At 41.0% G+C, this 17,522-nt stretch overlaps 2 protein-coding genes across 2 annotated transcripts in view; one reads left to right on the top strand and one right to left on the bottom strand.

The window, feature by feature from the left end:
• COL26A1 (collagen type XXVI alpha 1 chain) overlaps positions 1-17,522 on the bottom strand; it is a 151,107-nt gene that overhangs the window by 81,248 nt on the left and 52,337 nt on the right. The window lies entirely within an intron of this gene.
• PFN4 (profilin family member 4) lies at positions 14,926-15,312 on the top strand. Its single transcript, XM_007421563.1, has one exon. The coding sequence runs from the start codon at positions 14,926-14,928 to the stop codon at positions 15,310-15,312; it is 387 nt and encodes a 128-aa protein (XP_007421625.1).

Raw genomic sequence — 17,522 nt, 5'->3', positions numbered from 1 at the left:
TGTAACCATCCACTAAGACAGGAGTGCAGCTATTGTAAAACAGAGTTTCCAAACCCAAGCTCCACAGATGGTCCAGAAGAACATAATAGTCAATGGTACAAAAGTGGTCCAGAAGGACTACAGTGGGTGCACTTCTCCATTCCAGGTCCCAACAATGGTCATCCATTTGTGTGACCAATGCTGCCTCTGTTCTGTGCCCAAGCCTGAAGCCTGACTGAACAGCATCCAGATAATCCATTTCTGGGTGCTCTGTAGTTGATTCCCCACCAATATCTCAACAACCTTCTCTAATAAGGTGGCAATTGTCTAACACCTCTGCATCGCAGGAACGCCTCTTAAGGAAAGGGCTCATCAAGGCCTCCTTTAAGGCCACAGGCAACCACTCCTCCCACAATGAGGCACTGACAATTTCCCAGACCCCAAAAACTATCTTTCTACCTTACAACAATAAAGACATTCCTGGAATCCCTGCCATTTGTTGACCTTGGTTACTTTGAAGGGCTGGAAGCACGTACTGGTGTGTGGTCAGATTCATTTTTTGTCTTTTTCCACCAATGCTGGAGGCATCACTTCTGCTGCTTCATCTCCTGAAGCCCTCAGGAAACCAAGAAGCTACCTGGGATGGGCGGACAAAAAGACCACTCAGGGGTGATTTTGCCAACAGCGAAATCAGGACCTCAGCAGATTCACCTGCCAAATTGTTGAGGAACTCCTCAAGCACTTCCCAGAAACTATCCAGATCCCTGAGATGCCTGGGGTGGACCATTCAAATGGTCAGACTTCCACCCAGAAGCTATGGTAGCCATCAATCCCATTTGGACCAAGAAGTGATCTGAGGATAGTAAAGGGGTTATGATAAGACCCTCCACGTTCCAATCATGTTACAATTGTTCTGAAGCAAAGGAAAGGTCTAACATGTGTCCAGCCATATCAATTGGGCCTGAGATTACCTGAAACAAGCCCATGATTGCCATGAAGGCCATGAAAACCTGAGCATGACTAGATCCATCCCCAACACCAATACATGGGGGGGTGGCAATGTTCCTTCCAATTTCTGACATGCCATGTGCAGAAAAAAATGGTTGTGTGTGGCTCTTCCCAAACCAAGTACAAATACGAGTATATGAGTAAAATGCAAATACATGTAATAGCACCATGTTAAAATATGTACATATTTCTTAAAATACAGAAACTAGAAAGTGTACTATGCCACATACACATTTAAAAGTTGCACCTTCAGGTCATTTCTGACTCCTAGCAACTACCTACTACAGTTTTTTGGCAACTTTTCTACAGCTGACAGAGAATAACTGGCAAAGCTGACTTTGTGTCTCAAGCAGGACTAAAACTCATGGTCTCCTGTTTCTAGCCTGGTACCTTAACCGCTACACCAAGCTGGCTCTACATATAAATGCCTACAAATATTCATATCCCCTGGGCAGTTGCCTGTTTCTTCTACTGTTATATTATGTTTTTAACTTTGAGTCACACAATGACTAGGCAAATCTTACAAATCTACTAAATACTGTAAGTGCTGTGTTTTTTTTAAATAAAAAAGCTTCTTGATCAGGCCAGACCTTTCCTGTTCTGCTCTTGTATTCTCAATCCCTGCCTGGCCCAAGTTTTAATTCTTGGCCCTTGTCTCTGGCCTCACATTACCCAAAATTTAGCAACTGTTTCACTGTCTCCCCATTATGTCTACAGTTCCCACTTTTCCATCCTGTAGTCTGCTGAAAGTTGACCAGATTGAAGTTAAAATCAGACGTCTTTGAAATGGCTTCCAACGTGATACCTGCAATTTGGAAGCAAAGCCAAAATAAAGAATTGTCCATGCAACAAAGCTCATGACAATAAAAAACAGCGGGAATGTGCAAAATTAAAGCAGCAGTCAGGCAGGGAACTGAAAAGATAAAATTAAAAATGTAATGGTGGATGTGCAGAGAAACTCGCAGGTATTTTCAAGAAATGTGTGACATCTCTCAAAATTATTATCTGCCCCTATCAGTTGTGAAGTGTGTAAGTTAATACTGTACAGGTAGTCCTCGAATCACAACCATTCATTTAACAACTGCTCAAAGTTACGATGACACTGAAAAAGTGACTTACGACCGGTCCTCGCACTTACAACCATTGCAACATCTCCATGGTCACGTGATCAAAATTTGGGTGCCTGGCAACCAGCATGCATTTATGATGGTTGCAGCATCCCAGCGTCACATGATCGCCATTTGTGACCTTCCCAGAGGGCTTCTGACAAGCAAACTCAATGGGGGAAATCAAATTTGCTTAAGGACTGCAGCAAAAAAGGTCGTAAAATGGGCACAACTCACTTAACAACCGTATCGTTTAGCAACAGAAGTTCTGGTCCCAATTGTGGTCATAAGTCAAGGACTACCCGTATATGCTAGAGTCAGGGGAATGTAACTTCTTACACACACAATAAGGTATGAAAGCTCACTGGGAACCCAGAATTAAGACCAAGTCTGTCTTCTCTCACACACAAGCTTTTTGCTTCCTTTTGTTCAAAAATCGTGCTATATTTTCTTAAGTTCAGCAGCATTTTCTAGAAGTAGAGTCAGGAGGTGGATAGTTGCACTTACAAAATTCCTGTCTTGAACAGTAAGCATGTTTTAAATCAGTCTCTCCCAATTTGGTGTTTTCCAGATGTGTTGGAAGGCAACTCCTAGAATTGCCAGCCAGCATGGCTCAAGACCATTCTGGCTGGGAATTCTGGGATTTGCAGTCCCAGCTCATCAGAAAATTGCCAGATTGGAGAAGGCTGCTTTAAATTAATGTATCCTTAGTCCTAAGTGTAAAACATCTGTTGTTAATTCACAACTTGGTGGAAGAGAAATGCCAACACATCATTTATTAGACCCGTTGATGCTATAATGTTCTCCCTCATGTTCCTTTTGTCTTTTTCTCAGAGAGCATAATAGGTTCCAGGATGTCTTTTATTTCACTATATAGACCATGTTTCCTCCCGTCAAACAGAGCAAGATATAATGGATTCTAGGAAACTATATATGTGTGTGTGCATGTGTGTGTGTGTGTGTGTGTATATATATATAATTTGATGTATAATTTGATGCTATCCCATGAATTCTGAAACTTTTTGACCCTGAGTTGGGGGTCTTACTATTTGTACCTGGCCCTCTGTAAATACACTGGGAAAATTGGAACAATTTTGAATGATCTAGTTCAAAATTGCAACACAAGTCATTTTATTTTCTGTCACTTGTTTGGTTTTTATATGAAAGAATAAATATAAATGCTACTTCACATTTACTGTAACAGTCTGAAAACATATGACAAGAGATGCTGGGTCAAACCAGAAGTCCATCTTTTGAAGCATCTTGTTTTCATGGTGGCCAACCTGATATTCCAATGGAAAGTCCATAAGCAGGATACAAGTGAAAGAGCCCTAGGTAGTTTGGAGCCAAAGTATCCTAATAAATATCTTTATCCACATTAAGATTTACATACCGTCCTAGTCCTTGTCCTTTTTTTCACAGTGACGATATTTAATTTTTTAATATTTTGGAATATGCATTCATGACAATAAAATAGATTGACTAGGTGCCCAGTCAATTTAAATCTTGCTTTTAGACTCACAAAGGTACCTAGACTATTACCAGGATCACATTTCCCAGATCATTCTCCTAGCTTAGGTTATCAGGGCAACTTTCCCCAGCCAGCTGCCTTCTAGAGACATTAGGATTGCTCTCTCAGAATTCCCCTGCTGGAAGTTACATTAAGATGTCCAGGCCCTGTTCTTTGACAAACCTAGGCTTGAAATATGATTGAAATGGACCCAGATATATATTCTCATCTGAAATACATGAAGTTTAAATTTCCTAACTACTCAAGCACATTGCCAAAGATGCAGACATTTGTAATTAACAGCTGGGACCTTCTGTCTTAGAAGAAGATCACTGGCTGCATTCATCGAATTCATTTAACTTGGTTACTGAAATTACCCAATTTGCATAAAACACTGAATTGTAAACTAACCAAACAGGCTGGGTTGGGTCAAAATACTAAACCACCAAAAACAAACATACAAAACCAAGAACTAGGTTAATCAACCAAACTAAGCACGTTTTGCACATGTAGTCAGTAGGTCTTATGGAAAGTTCAATGAAGGATGTCCAATGAACACAGTCAAAAGTGTTAGACAACCACTCCATTTCCCCAGCTGACGCTCTCCAGTGGCATTGGCCTAATTGTCAAGGGATGGGGTTGTAGTTCAATATACAGGTAGTCCTCGAGTTATGACAGCAATTGGGATCGGGATTGCTATCACTAAGCGATGCAGTTGTAAAGCGTGATGTCATGTGACCGCATCACTTAGCGATGACAATCTTGGCAGTCCCAGTTGCCATCGTAATGCGTGGGTCATTAAGCAGGAAGAGGTGGGAGTACCAGGTAAGAAGTGCAAGGGTGCCATGGTGGGCTGGTGGAGGCCGGGGGAGGTCTTGGGAGGGCCTTGGGAAGCAATTTCTGGAGGTAATCTCTCCTTTGCCTGGCCTTCCCCCCACCCCTTTGCAGAGCAGAGAGATTGAAGAAGGGATTTCAAGAGAGTAAGCTGCTTGCTCTTCTACATATTGAAAGCAATGCGATCACACCAGCAGCCGGAAAGCGTCAGGCAAAGGAGAAATTGCCTACAGAAATCACTTGCCTACAGAAATCACTTGATAAATTATAGATGTATACACTACACCAAGTCAAATTATTATTGTTCTTTCTATTTTTTTCTACCCACCCCCCCACTTGCAGAACAGAAAGATTGGAGAAGAAGGGATTGCAAAACAGTAAGCTGTTTGCATAGTGCGCCTGCAGCTCCCAATCCTGAGCTGCTGGCACGATCACGTTGCTTTTGATGTGTAGCAGAACAAACAGCTTACTCTTTTGTAATCCCTTCCTCTCCAGTCTCTCCACTCTGCCAGGGGGGGAAGGGTCAAGCAAAGGAGAGATTGCCTACAGAAATCGCTTGCTTTTTTTCTCCCCCCTCCCCCACAGAGCCGAGGGATTGGAGAGGATGGGATTGCAAGAGAGTAAGCTGTTTGCGTTGCATGTCCGTGGCTCTCAGCCCCAGGCTGCGGCAGGATCGCGCTGCTTTCAATGAGTACGAGACAGCAAGCAGGCACTTCAGCATTCCAAAGGGTGGGGGAGGGGTTATGAGGCAAACAAAAGCCAAGGAGTGAAACTGACTAGTCTTGTCTCTTTCCAGCCAGAAAGCCCAGACATGGTCATGTGATTTCCCACTTAACGACTGTTTTGCTTAGTGGCGGAGTTGCCAGTCCCAATTAAGGTTGTTAAGCAAGGACTACCTGTATAGGATAATATAGCATAGGCTTAGTAATAAGTGATAAAACAGAAGTGAGGACAATAACTAAGTTTGTTAAATTTTATATAATCAAAGCCTCCCTGGAAACCCAGGAAAGATAAAAACAGTCTGCTTGTTGCTGCTTTGTACCATTTCCCAAAAGAACCCCCCTCAGAGGCACGTACAGGTTTCAAGTGTAAGTTTAAGAGGAGCAAAAACTGCTCTGGTATCTGTAAAGAAAAATGATTAGCTTTTCCACTCTGGGAAGGTGTTCCTTTGCTCACTTCTAGAATGCCACCCTGGGCCTTTATCCTCTTAGAGGTGGGGCAAACATAGCAAGTCACAGATTCCCAAAGCCACAGTACACAGTATTCCATGATAAATTATAGATGTATACACTACACCAAGTCAAATTATTATTGTTCTTTCTATTTTCCAGGGTAGGTAATCCATTTCAGATAAAGCCAGTTTAAAAAAAAATTACGCCCATCTAGAAACCACAGCACTTGTTACTAGAGCCCAAAAGTTCTTTTTAAAAAAATGATTGCAGGAAGTATCACATTTCTTCTTGGGGTTTATTGGTGCACGCTGCAATGCAATTCCTTTTTCTCCCATTCCCTGCTTTTTTTCACAGCTGTCCCACAGAATTACTAGCAGACAGGCAATAAAAAAACCTGGGAGAGAGAAAGAAGGATGAAGGGGCGTGGCAGGGCCAACTATATTTATTTATTTATGTATTTATTACTAGTATTTCTATGCTACTATACTTCAAATGACTCCAAGCAGCATACAACAGGAAAAAAAAGGTTAAAGACATCAAACAGCGACAATATATAAGTTACAATTGCAATAACCAGTGGAGGTAGATCATAAAAGAAAACCTAACATCCCCCAAATGTTCTCCTCCAGAGTCAGTTTTTCACCAATTTTTGGAAACTCAGCAGGGGAGGAGGCAGTTCTTACATGTGGTAGCAAGTTGTTCTACCAAATGAGTACTACCGCTGAGAAGGCTCTGCTCCTGGCCCCCTGTAGATAGAACTTCTTCAAATGGGAGCCTCAGCAGGACACATTTCCCAGATCTTAACAGGGCAGGCAGATTCACGATGGAGCAGGTGATCGTAGAAACAGCCAAGCTCTAAGACAGAAGGAAGAGCCACAGCCTAACCAGTGTTTCTCAGCCTTGGCAACTTTAAGATGTGTGGACTTCAACTCCCAGAATTGGGCTGGCTGGGGAATTCTGGGAGTTGAAGTCCACACATCTTAAAGTTGCCAAGATTGAGAAACACTGGACTAGACAACAGTCTGATAAGAGAAATATGATTCCAAAGCAGGAATGGGGAGAGAGAAAGCATCTCAAAAGAGACCTCCACTCCCCTGGAATGTAAAGGCAGGGGAGGGGGGAAGCACTTTCAGACTTGCAAGATTCTGTTACTTTAACCTTATGTAGTATTAGTATTCTCAGTTTTGGTTTCCTACTCTGGACTACCTTGAAGAGCTGACATGCCCTGAGCCATATAGATCTTAAAAAGTGATCACCAGTACTTTAAATTGTATACAGAAACTGACTGGCAGAGTGCAACTCTTGGAGCAGAGGTGTGACATGAGCAAATCTCAACACTATCCAAGCTGCTGGTGTAGAAAGTAAGGAAAATGGCCTTGATAGAAATATTCAAGAACCTTTATGCAAAAAGGACTGAAGCATTTTTAAAGTCCAGAACAAGATAACATTTGGAAGTGACTCAGGCAGACACCTCTCTAATTCACTGGAGTATACGAAGGGGGAGGAAATACAGCACAATCAGACTTGCAAGATTCTGTTATTAGAGCTAATTTCAATAAAAGCAGTTTTAACCTTCCTGTGGACTTGATTTCCTGGTCTGGACTACGTAGTGGGGCTGACAGCTGCAAGCTGAACCAGTTGAAGCTTCTGGGTAGGCTTCAAGAGCAGGCCCACCTAGAGCAATTTGTTCGCTTTTACAGTAAGCATACATTATAAAAGCATGCTTTGGGATTGTTTTTGTGCTAATAAAAGCAAGATAACATTGTATGAATAAAAATTAAAAACCAAAATAAGTACAAATGCTAAAGGAAGACAACCTTTTAAAGGTTAGTGCTAGCTAGAAAGAATTGGTTGGGGACTCGGGGCTCCAAGATAAGCTACAGGGTTTGTTTTGGTTTTTTGTGGGACTGTAGCTGCTTTTGGCCTGATGGGAAGAAAAGCAAAATATAAATCTGTTTTTCCGTCCCTCCATTCATCAATCAGGGTCGCCTGTTGGCTGCCTGTTCTCTTTCCATTCAGCCTATACAGATGTCTCAAAAGCATCATGATTTTTCAAATGCACTTCACCTCAGAATCAGTCAACCTGGTATCTTTCAGAGCAGTGTTTCTCAATGCTGGCTGGGGAATTCTGGGAGTTGAAGTCCACACATCTTAAAGTTCACAAGGTTGAGAAACACTGTTCCAGTGGATCCACACTTTAACTTATATTGCCCTCCCAAACTCTTTTTGGCTGGGTGACTTTGAGCCAGTCCCTCCCTCTCAGCCTTCGGAAGAGGGCAACAGCAAGCCACTTCTGAAAATGTCACCAAGAAAATTGCAGGGACTAGTCGAGGCAATTTCTAGGAGTCAAGACTGACTCATAGATTTTTTTTAATGTTCCAGAAGGACAAGAGACTTCTGCAGCTTGAGTTGGAGAATGCATGTCCCCTACTTCCTTCTCCCACCAGAGGAAATTAAGTCAGTAGTTAGTCACAATCCTATCCTCCCTCGACACTGATTTCAGTTGGGAAAAATCAATGTTTTGGGTTTTTTGTGCTTCTTCATCAACTCCAATTAAAACTTTGTGAATACATATGAGTTTCTCACGCTCCATCATCTCCATTTGAGAAACACTGCACTAAATATGAAATGGAGCAGCTGCAAGGAGAGGGGAGATGGGAATTCCAGTTCCCCAAACCAACTCTTCTTCCCAGATCAGGAGGTAATTGAAAATTCTTTCAAGTACAGGCCTGCATATGAAAGTCTGCTTACAAGACAGATGCGAAACTATCTTGTTAAATTTTTATAGTTTTAACCACTAAACAAGCTACTTTTTCAATAATTTATACCTGAATGGTGTGTCTAGACATGACATCATTTTAAGGTATGCCTGATGTTTTGTGGTCCATTTACAATAACCAGGATGTATAATTGCCTTCATTCAGGTCAGCAAAAGGGGTGATTAGTGGGTTAAGGAGTAGAGAAGAGGAGAAAAATCAAAAACCGCATAACAGCTGTTCTAAGGAATGGCTTTTAAAGACTGTTGTTCTCTGTCAAGGAGGCAGGCCGCAAATGTTAGAATCCCCACTGAACCAGTATTCCTTGCAGAAGAGTTAGCTAGGAGGGGCGACAAATACCACAGATAATCTCCAATTTCATAAGTGGTTTCTTGTGAATGGTTTACATTAAAGCCATGAAGGAGAGCCAGTTGTGGTTAATGTAGAATATCTATGTATATGGGTGTAGATTGAGACTGACACTACAAGGACAAGATCCTGAACTTATTTATAAAATATGGACTTTTGGAGCATTTGTCTTTGAGCAGGGAGTAAGACAGGATGTGTGAAGTCCCTTTGTGTGTTAATGTATTTATGGACAAATATATAAGGAATGTTTGTGATAATGATAAAGGTGCATTGGTTGGTGACAGGAATGGTGTGCATTTTGGTATGGATGATGTCATCATTTTGGCTGACAACCCAAACAAATTGCAGCAAATGTCAGTCATGCCATATGATGCATCAAGGAGCACAGATCTGAAAATTAATATATTGAAGATGAAGGTGGTTGTGTTTGAGGGGAAAAGGAGCAAAGAAACACAAGTTATACATAAATGGCAGAAAGCCAGAGCAAGTAGAGGTACTTGTGTACTTTGGCAGAATGTTTACTCAAGGGAAAATCATGATGGAGACCAAGATGGAATTTTTTTTTTAAACCAAAAGCTGGGAGAAAGATGGCATGTGACACAGAATTTGCTTTGAGGAATTGTTGTTTGTAAAAAATAAAATAGCTGTGTATAAGAGCATGTTCTGCCCACTATGTTATATGGAAGTGAGAGCTGGATATGTCAGGATAATCAAAATTAAACAATGTAGTGAAAATGGGTTACTTAAGAAGAGTGTTTAGTAAAATCAGAAGTAGGGTCAAGAATGAATGAGGGATGAATGAATATAGATTGCATACCAAAGTGAGTGACCAGTATGAAATAAATATGTTGAGGTTTTGTCAGAAAGAGACAATGAAGGAGAGCTGAATTATAAAACAAATATATGAAGGAATGAATCAGTTAAGAGGAAGGGAAAGACTCAAAAAGTAGTGATTTTATGGTACAGAAAGTTTTCAAGAATGGTGTTCATGCAAACTAGATTGAGCTATGGAAGGTGTCTATAAAGTTCTTGTGCAATTTCAATTTTAATCACTTCTTAATAAGATGTAAACAATCTGTAAAATTCAACAGAGAAGGAATTTATTCAAATAAAATGGATATTGGATAAATGTGAGGATAACAAATGTCACAGGTGCTATGTCAAGCACAACTGCAGAGCAAGTTTGGAGAACTTCAAAATTGGTAGAAATGTTGAAATTCCTACCAATAAATTTGTTGAATCTTAAATAAATCCCCCCTCTGATGCATTTTATAGGTTGTTTATGCCTTATATGGAAATGAAGTTATTAACAATTAAAACTGCACAAGGACTTTATAGACACCTTGTGTTTTTCTTTTTTCTCATGTCATATTTCTAGTTTCTTTTAATTTCTTTAAATTCATCTTGTGTTTTTAATTTTTTTTCTATTTTTTTTTTTTTTTGCTCCATTTCTATGTTTTGCATGACACTGTTTACCCAGAAAGGGAATAGCATGATGGGTATGTATGTATGTATGTATGTATGTATGTATGTATGTATGTATGTTTTTAAAGTAGGAGCAATGAAATATTTGTTTTGAGTATTTTCCAGGTTTGTTCCAGTTTTCTATCCCAGCATTCCAATTTTTAACCGCAGTTTGTTGAATAATCCATAAGCTGTCTGGTTCACACATAACCTGAATGGGTGAATTCATATTGTACGCTAAGACAAAAAGAAAAAAAAAAGGCTTATTGCAATATGTGATCTGTGTCAATGTATAAATGGAGAGGAAGACATTAAGCAACGACTATTATAACCATTTGAAAAGTAACCAACTTTCCCCTACCTGTTTGTGAAATGTCATTATTCACATTCACCAATGTTTGTGGGCTGGTGTTTAGTGTCACACAAGGACTAGGGAGATGTAGGATCAAATATTTTTCTTGCTGTTGTGACAATGGGACTATAACCACCTGTTGGTTTAACCAATTCTACAATTCCGTTCTGAAGATAAAATAGGTGAAGAGTGCATGCTACTCTAAACTTAAAATGATTAAATGGAACCACACAAGCAGTGAGAGATGAAAGAAACAAACTAAAAGAGAAATAAATTACCACAAGTTGTCCCATTTCTGCAGCTTGCACAGAAAGATGGCAGCTAAGCCAACACTGGTTCGACCATAAGCTTTTCCCCCTTCCCACAATTCATTAATCATTTATACATCTAATTTCTCTCTCTCTCTCTTTCTTTCTCTCTCTCTCTCTTTCTTTCTCTCTCTCTCTATATACAGGTGCACATCCGTACACATGCACACACTCACAATTTATAAAGCATGTACATGTGTATGTGTATGTTTAAAAGTATATACACTTTTGAAATATTTCAAAATACTTCAAAAATATACTTTAAAAATATATTTTAAAAATATACATCAAAAAGTATACTTTTTGAAGTATACACAATTCAAAAATTGCCATGAAACTTTTTATTCTGTCACAGACACCAGCTGAATATTGCCAGGACTGGTCAGCCTACAGGTCCATGGTCACATATGACCTCTGAGTTACTCTGTTTTGTAGCACAGTTAAAAAATGGAAATGATACCCTCCACTCCCTCCTAGAAATTAGGAAAATACAGAAAATCCCAACACTGCCACATGCACAATGCCACCATGTTCATTTCCATCACAGTCATGCCAGCTACAGCCCCTTCCACTTTTAAATGCATCTAGTCACACTCCACCCCAGCAGTGTCCCCCATTCAAATTGAACTGCACCGAAAACCATATTTTTAATAAGTGAATATCTGTTACCTCTGCTATTCTCAGACAAATATGACTTGTGTTCCTCTACTGCAGTGTTTTTGAACCTTGGCAAGTTTGAGATATATGGACTTCAACTCAGAATTCCCCAGCTGACTGGGGAATTCTGGGAGTTGAAGTCCACACATCTTAAACTTGCCAAGGTTCACGAATACTGCTCTATTAATTACAAATGAGATGTCATTTTAAAAAATTCTTTTAAAATTCAGTTCTCAGTTACACAGCCAAGCAGTTGCTGGTGTTTACCACTTCAGACAACCAGAACAAAGGTTTCAGGCGGCTAAATTATAGAATCACAGAGTTAGAAGGGGCTATTTAAGTCACTGAGTTCACTCTCCTCTCAGTCCAGGAATCCAAATTAAAATATCCCAGACTGTGGCTGAACTGAGACTTCAAAGCTTCTTTTCAGAGTTGGAAGGGGTCATTTTGGCCTTCAAATCCCTCCCCTGCTGAGAACAGGAATCCAAATTAAGGATCCCCAACAGGTAACTGTCTAGCTTCTGCTTGAACACACTCAGTGAAGGGAAGGCTAGCATCTCTCTGTTTATGGGTTTCACTGTTAAGCTGCTCTTCCTCTTCCTCTTTTTGCCTTCAAGTCAGTCCTGACTCCTGGTGACAGCTTGGACCAGTCTCTGTAGCTTTCTTGGCAACATTTTCAGAAGTGGCTTGCCCTTGCCTTCTTGCTAGCTAGGGAACTCCCAGAATTCCTTAGCTAGCATGCTGGCTGGGGAATTCTGGGAACTGAGGTCCATACATTTTAAAGTTGCCAACGCTGAGAAACATTGCTCTAGAATGAAAGAGAACAGGGCATCCTTTCAGGTATTTGAAGAGTGTTATCATGTCCCCCCTCAGTTGTCTTTTCCTAAGACTAAACATATTCACCTCTTTCAAACTATCTTCAAAGGCATTTCAAGCATGAGCATTCAGGGGAAGGGCGGTTAACTTAAAAAAAAATCAAGATTGCAGGTGCAACCACACAACTGAAACCCCACCCTAATTTTATATGGTGTAGTGGTTAAAGTGCTGGCCTGGAAACCAGAAGGCTGTGAGTTCTAGTCCTGCCTTAGGCATGAAAACCAGCTGGGTGACTTTGGGCCGGTCACTGCCTCTCAGCCCAACCCTCACAGGGTTGTTGTTGTGGGAAAATAGGAGGAGGAAGGATTATCAGGTATGTTTGCTGCCTTGAGTTGACCAAATATTAAAAAGTGGGATAAGATGATGATGATGGTGATGATGATGGCGATGATGATGATGATGCAGTAGTGTGTGGAGCCAGCTTGTATCTGCTCATGCGACCCAATTGTTAAATATTCTGGAACTCTGCAAGCTGGCTGAGAACAGAGCAGAGCTGAGCTGCATTGTCTAGTGTGCTGAGCAGCTGTGTGGTGGCTAGCAGCATTGCATGGTGGCAGCCTTGGAGCTGGCAGAGCTGGTGGTTATGCATTTACCAGCACACCACTGGATGTACAGGTAGTACTTGACTTACAGCCATTCATTTAATTACCATTCAAAGTTACAACAGCGCTGAAAAAAAGTGACTTATGATCAGTCCTCACACTTACAGCTGTTGTGGTGTCCCCACAGTCATGTGATCAGAATTCAGGCACTTGGCAACCAGCATATATTTATGATGGTTGCAGCGTCCTGGGGTCACATGATCGTCATTTGTAACCTTCCCAGGGAGTTTCCAACAAGCAGTGTCAACGGGGGAAGCCAGATTCATTTAACAACTGCAGTGATTCACTTAATAACCATGACAAAAAGGTCATAAAATCGGTGTGACTCACTTAATGACCCCATTGCTTAGTGACAGAAGTTCTGGTCCCAATTGTGGTTGTAAGGCAAGGATTACCTACTGTGACGGCGTCTGTCATCTTGCCTCTCCAACCCCTGCAGACACTTCTGGTCTCAAGTCTCCTGATAATCCTTTCTGCCCTTTTCTTAATCTTTTCTATATTTTTTTTAATCCTTGTTAAAGCATGATACCCAGAACAGGACACAGTACTTATAAGGGAGGTCTAACCAAAGCAGAATAAAGTGAAACAATTACTTCCTTTTAATGAATTGTATGTTTTGTCCGAAACAGAAAAACTGTGTGTCAAGGAGAATATTAGACTAGAAACTTTCCCCCATACAGTATATGAAAGTCTTTTTTAAAAAAATCTATATTACAGTTTTGTTTTCTTTCTTTACTTCTACTGCCATTAGTTCACCAAACAAATTCAGCATGAAACACAGTCACTTTGATCAACTTCTGAGATGTTATCATTTCTTAAGGTTTTTACCCTCATAATTTTTATTTATTTTTTCATTTCTGATGTTTATTTTCTCCCTTTCCCTTACCAAACTTTTTGTATCTCCAGGCAGGAAGCTACTATATTCCCAAAGAGGGAACAATTGTATATTTTTGGCTAAAGCAACACATGGAGTGCAAGAAACCAGATCTTTCTCGGTTATAAAAGGAAAACTCTGTTTTTGGAAGCTGTGCAGGCAGAGACAGGCTCATCTCCCAGGGAACCAGCTTACCAAATGGTTTCAGGACCTGTGTGGAAACCAGTCAGGTGTTGTTCAATAAGCACTTCCCAACTGGTCTACTTGCAGGCTTCAGAAGGATTGCTTACAGATTTAAATGGCTTTATTTAAGAACAAACACTGTGAAATGTCTGTTTGGTGGATGACACTTCTAAGGACCAATAATGGAAGCACTAAAGAAAAACAGAATAGTTTTACTTCATTTTTGTCTCTAGTCAACTGGATTCTGCAGGTTTTTGAAGCGTTATAAAAGATTCAAGATTAGTATAGGTTTCATTCTGACTTTTTATCTTTGATTTGTTACTGGCATCCTATCTACTTGAAAGGAAAACGATGTCCCCCCTTCCCCACAAAATATTAACTTTATAATTGGGGGGGTCTTACATTTGCTGAAATTCCAATAAAGGAACTGATATATTCATTTAGTCTAATCTTTTAGGGATGAATTCAATGTCATTTTTCTTTGGGGTACAGTTGATATTTAAGCCAGGGTGGGAAGGGGCATAGGAGTGACATTCAAACGTCAGTGCAGTCAGTAAGAGATTAAGACACAGAGGTTAAGACACACAGTGATTTCCCCTCTCCCTTCAAATTGGTTGGAAAAAAATCTTGTTGCACATTTTGCTCTATATCCCTATTTTTAAAAAAGAAAGAGATCGAACAACAAAACAAACTTTGAATGCCATAAAGGAGGCTGGAGGTAACCCTATCCCTCCACCCAGCCTACTGCTGAGAGTGTGGGCTCAGCATTCCTCATAAACTACAGCTCCCAGAATTCCTTGGGAGAAACCAGGGCAACTAAACTGTTTACATTCTCAAGGAGAAGCAGAAGCCTTAGCTACCGAACGCAGAGGGAGATGAACCAGGCACAAAGTCTGCTGCTTGAAGGCCTCATCAGGACAAAACATGTAGCCAGCGCTGCCCTTATCAAAATATCTGACATGAGCGTGATGACAACAACTCCAGGCTTTAATATTCAGAGCTCGGCCACAACCTTTGTCCAAGCCTTCTACAACAACATGTTCATAATTCGAAAGGAAGGGCTGTACTTCAAAGACAAGTTTTATAAATGCTTCCGAGCGGATGACAACTCCATCTACCTTAAAGCAAAAGATGACGGAGTGATACTGGTTAAAACAAGAAACTTCATCCTGGTTGCGACATATAGCCAAGGCATGTACCCCAGTGTCTGTGTCGAGTCGGTGGAGAAACTAGCAGACTACCTCAGAGCAAAGGGGAACTGAAGGAAGGAAGGAAGGAAGGAAGGAAGGAAGGAAGGAAGGAAGGAAGGAAGGAAGGAAGGAAGGAAGGAAGGAAGGAAGGAAGGAAGGAAGGAAGGAAGGAAGGAGGCAATACAGGTTCTGTTTTCATCCAAAGTTCTTACTTGGCAAAGAAATGTCCCTTTTCTGAACAACACAACGTGTTATCTGCAGGCCAGTCTCAGTAGACGTGTCCTTTGAAGGCACACAGGATCCAGCATCATCATTAAACACTTTCAAAATGCAGACAAACATCTTGGTGTGGAACTAAATGACTGTGGGTCTATTTCCAGACATGGATATGGCAGGCAAGACAGGGACCCTCCTCTTGCCATTGACCTGAAATGAGAGCAAACAGGCCGAGACCAGCAGAGCTGTTGCCACAGCAACCACAAGTGGTCAGGCTCAGCGTTGTCAAGGGAAAGGACCAGTGGGTTGCCAAGGCGATGGGCCACTGGGCCACTATGAAGAACTTCCCATCAGAGCTAGCTCTACTGTTGGGCAGAGGAAGGCAGTAGATCAAAAGAGCACCAAACCATAGTTTTCTTTGTTTTTCTCTCAAGAAGAGTCAATTCTGGAATTTTGTTTTGCCTTTGGCCCCCTGCACTGGACCTGGATGCTAGAGGGACCTGCATTTGCTGTCAGACAATAAATGTTTTCCATCAGATCGTGGGTGTACATAGTCTTTGCCATGCCCAGTAATATACAGGGCAGCCTTTTTCAAGGTGAGGGCTGTATTGGCCACAGACCGGCATGCCAGGGGCTGCACTTTGAAAGCAGACAGGACCAGGACAAAGGAGTGGGTGAGCAAGGATCACTTTTGAATTTGAGTTAATCAGTGTTAATTGTAAATAGTCAATAAATGCTGTTAATGGTATTCCTGTCTTTGAATTATTTTCCCCTTCTCTCCCATTAAGCATTACAGTTGGGGAGGACAACTTTTGAAGACATACAGGGGCCACACACAAGGCTTTCAAAGTCCATATGTGGCCCTGGGGCCTAAGAGAGGTCATCCCACATATATAGAAGAGTAAAAAAAAACTTTTTTATTCTCTTCTTCCACCTTTTCTCTGTCTCTTTCTCCACCTTTTCTCTGTCTCTTTCTCCATTGTGTCCCCCTCCATTTGCCACTTTTATTCTACCAACACTTTTCTTCTTTCAGCCCAGCAATTTGTTGGAAGAGAGAGAAAGTACTTTTGCTATAAATCTTAACCCGCCTCCCCTCACGAAGGCTGACAAAGTTAGGCCAAGGACGGCAGGTTGACTACCTGTGGTATGAAAACTTGGAGGGAAAGCCTGGGATACAACTTAGAACAATACAATAACAGTAAAATGAGACCATTTTAACATCCGAGTTTCCAAAGCCAGATGTCCCACCTGGTGCAATCTTCTTCACCCACACTGGGACAAAGAAATGCAGGAACAGGAGAAAAGCAAACCATTACAGGATTTAGAATAATTCTCAATATATTTTCTCCCATCAAGTATACTAGTTTCTCTACATACTTTCATTCCAGACAATTAAAAACAATTCTATACTCACTTGCATAGTCAAGAGATCCAGATCTCATCTAAGAAAGCCCCAGGAGCTGCTCTCTAGAGGCCTTAAACCAATCCCACATTATTGAATAATTTTACTAAAGACATTTTGATTTTACTGTTTCTCTAAGGACTTCAGGAAGCACATGGGTTTTTTCCCTTAACTTCCACTTTATTCATACAACAGCTGAATAAACGAGACTAAGAGAGAGAGAGAGAGATGGAACAACCCCAGATCACCAAGCTGAGTTTCTGGTTAAAAGCTTAAGTGTCTCAGGCCTTCATTCCAAAATACTCATCAAGGATATGTATCTTAGGCAACACAGATTCCAATAGGCTAAAAGTCATTTCAAATAGGTGGCCATATAAATTCAAATAACATCAACAATAATAATCATGAGGAAGAGGAGGAAGAAGAGGACAGCATGCCCACATATAAATAATCTCCATCCATTTAATTTTAGTCTCCATCCTTACAGGTAGTCCTTGGGTTATGATGGCAATTGGGACCAGAATTTCCATTGCTACGTGATGCAGTTGTAAAGTGTGACATCATGTGACCACACTGCTCAGTGATGACAAACCCGGCAGTCCCGGTTGCCATCATAACCTGAGGACTGTGTGGGTTGTTAAGCAAGGACCTCACATGACCACAA

Source organism: Python bivittatus, unplaced genomic scaffold, assembly GCF_059951505.1.
Source record: "Python bivittatus isolate LINGU-HERP-01145 unplaced genomic scaffold, Pbiv_v1 ctg000690_np1212, whole genome shotgun sequence".
Classification (NCBI taxonomy): domain Eukaryota; kingdom Metazoa; phylum Chordata; class Lepidosauria; order Squamata; family Pythonidae; genus Python; species Python bivittatus.
Note: the sequence above shows the minus strand (reverse complement) of the source record. Positions and strands in the feature narration are given on the sequence as shown.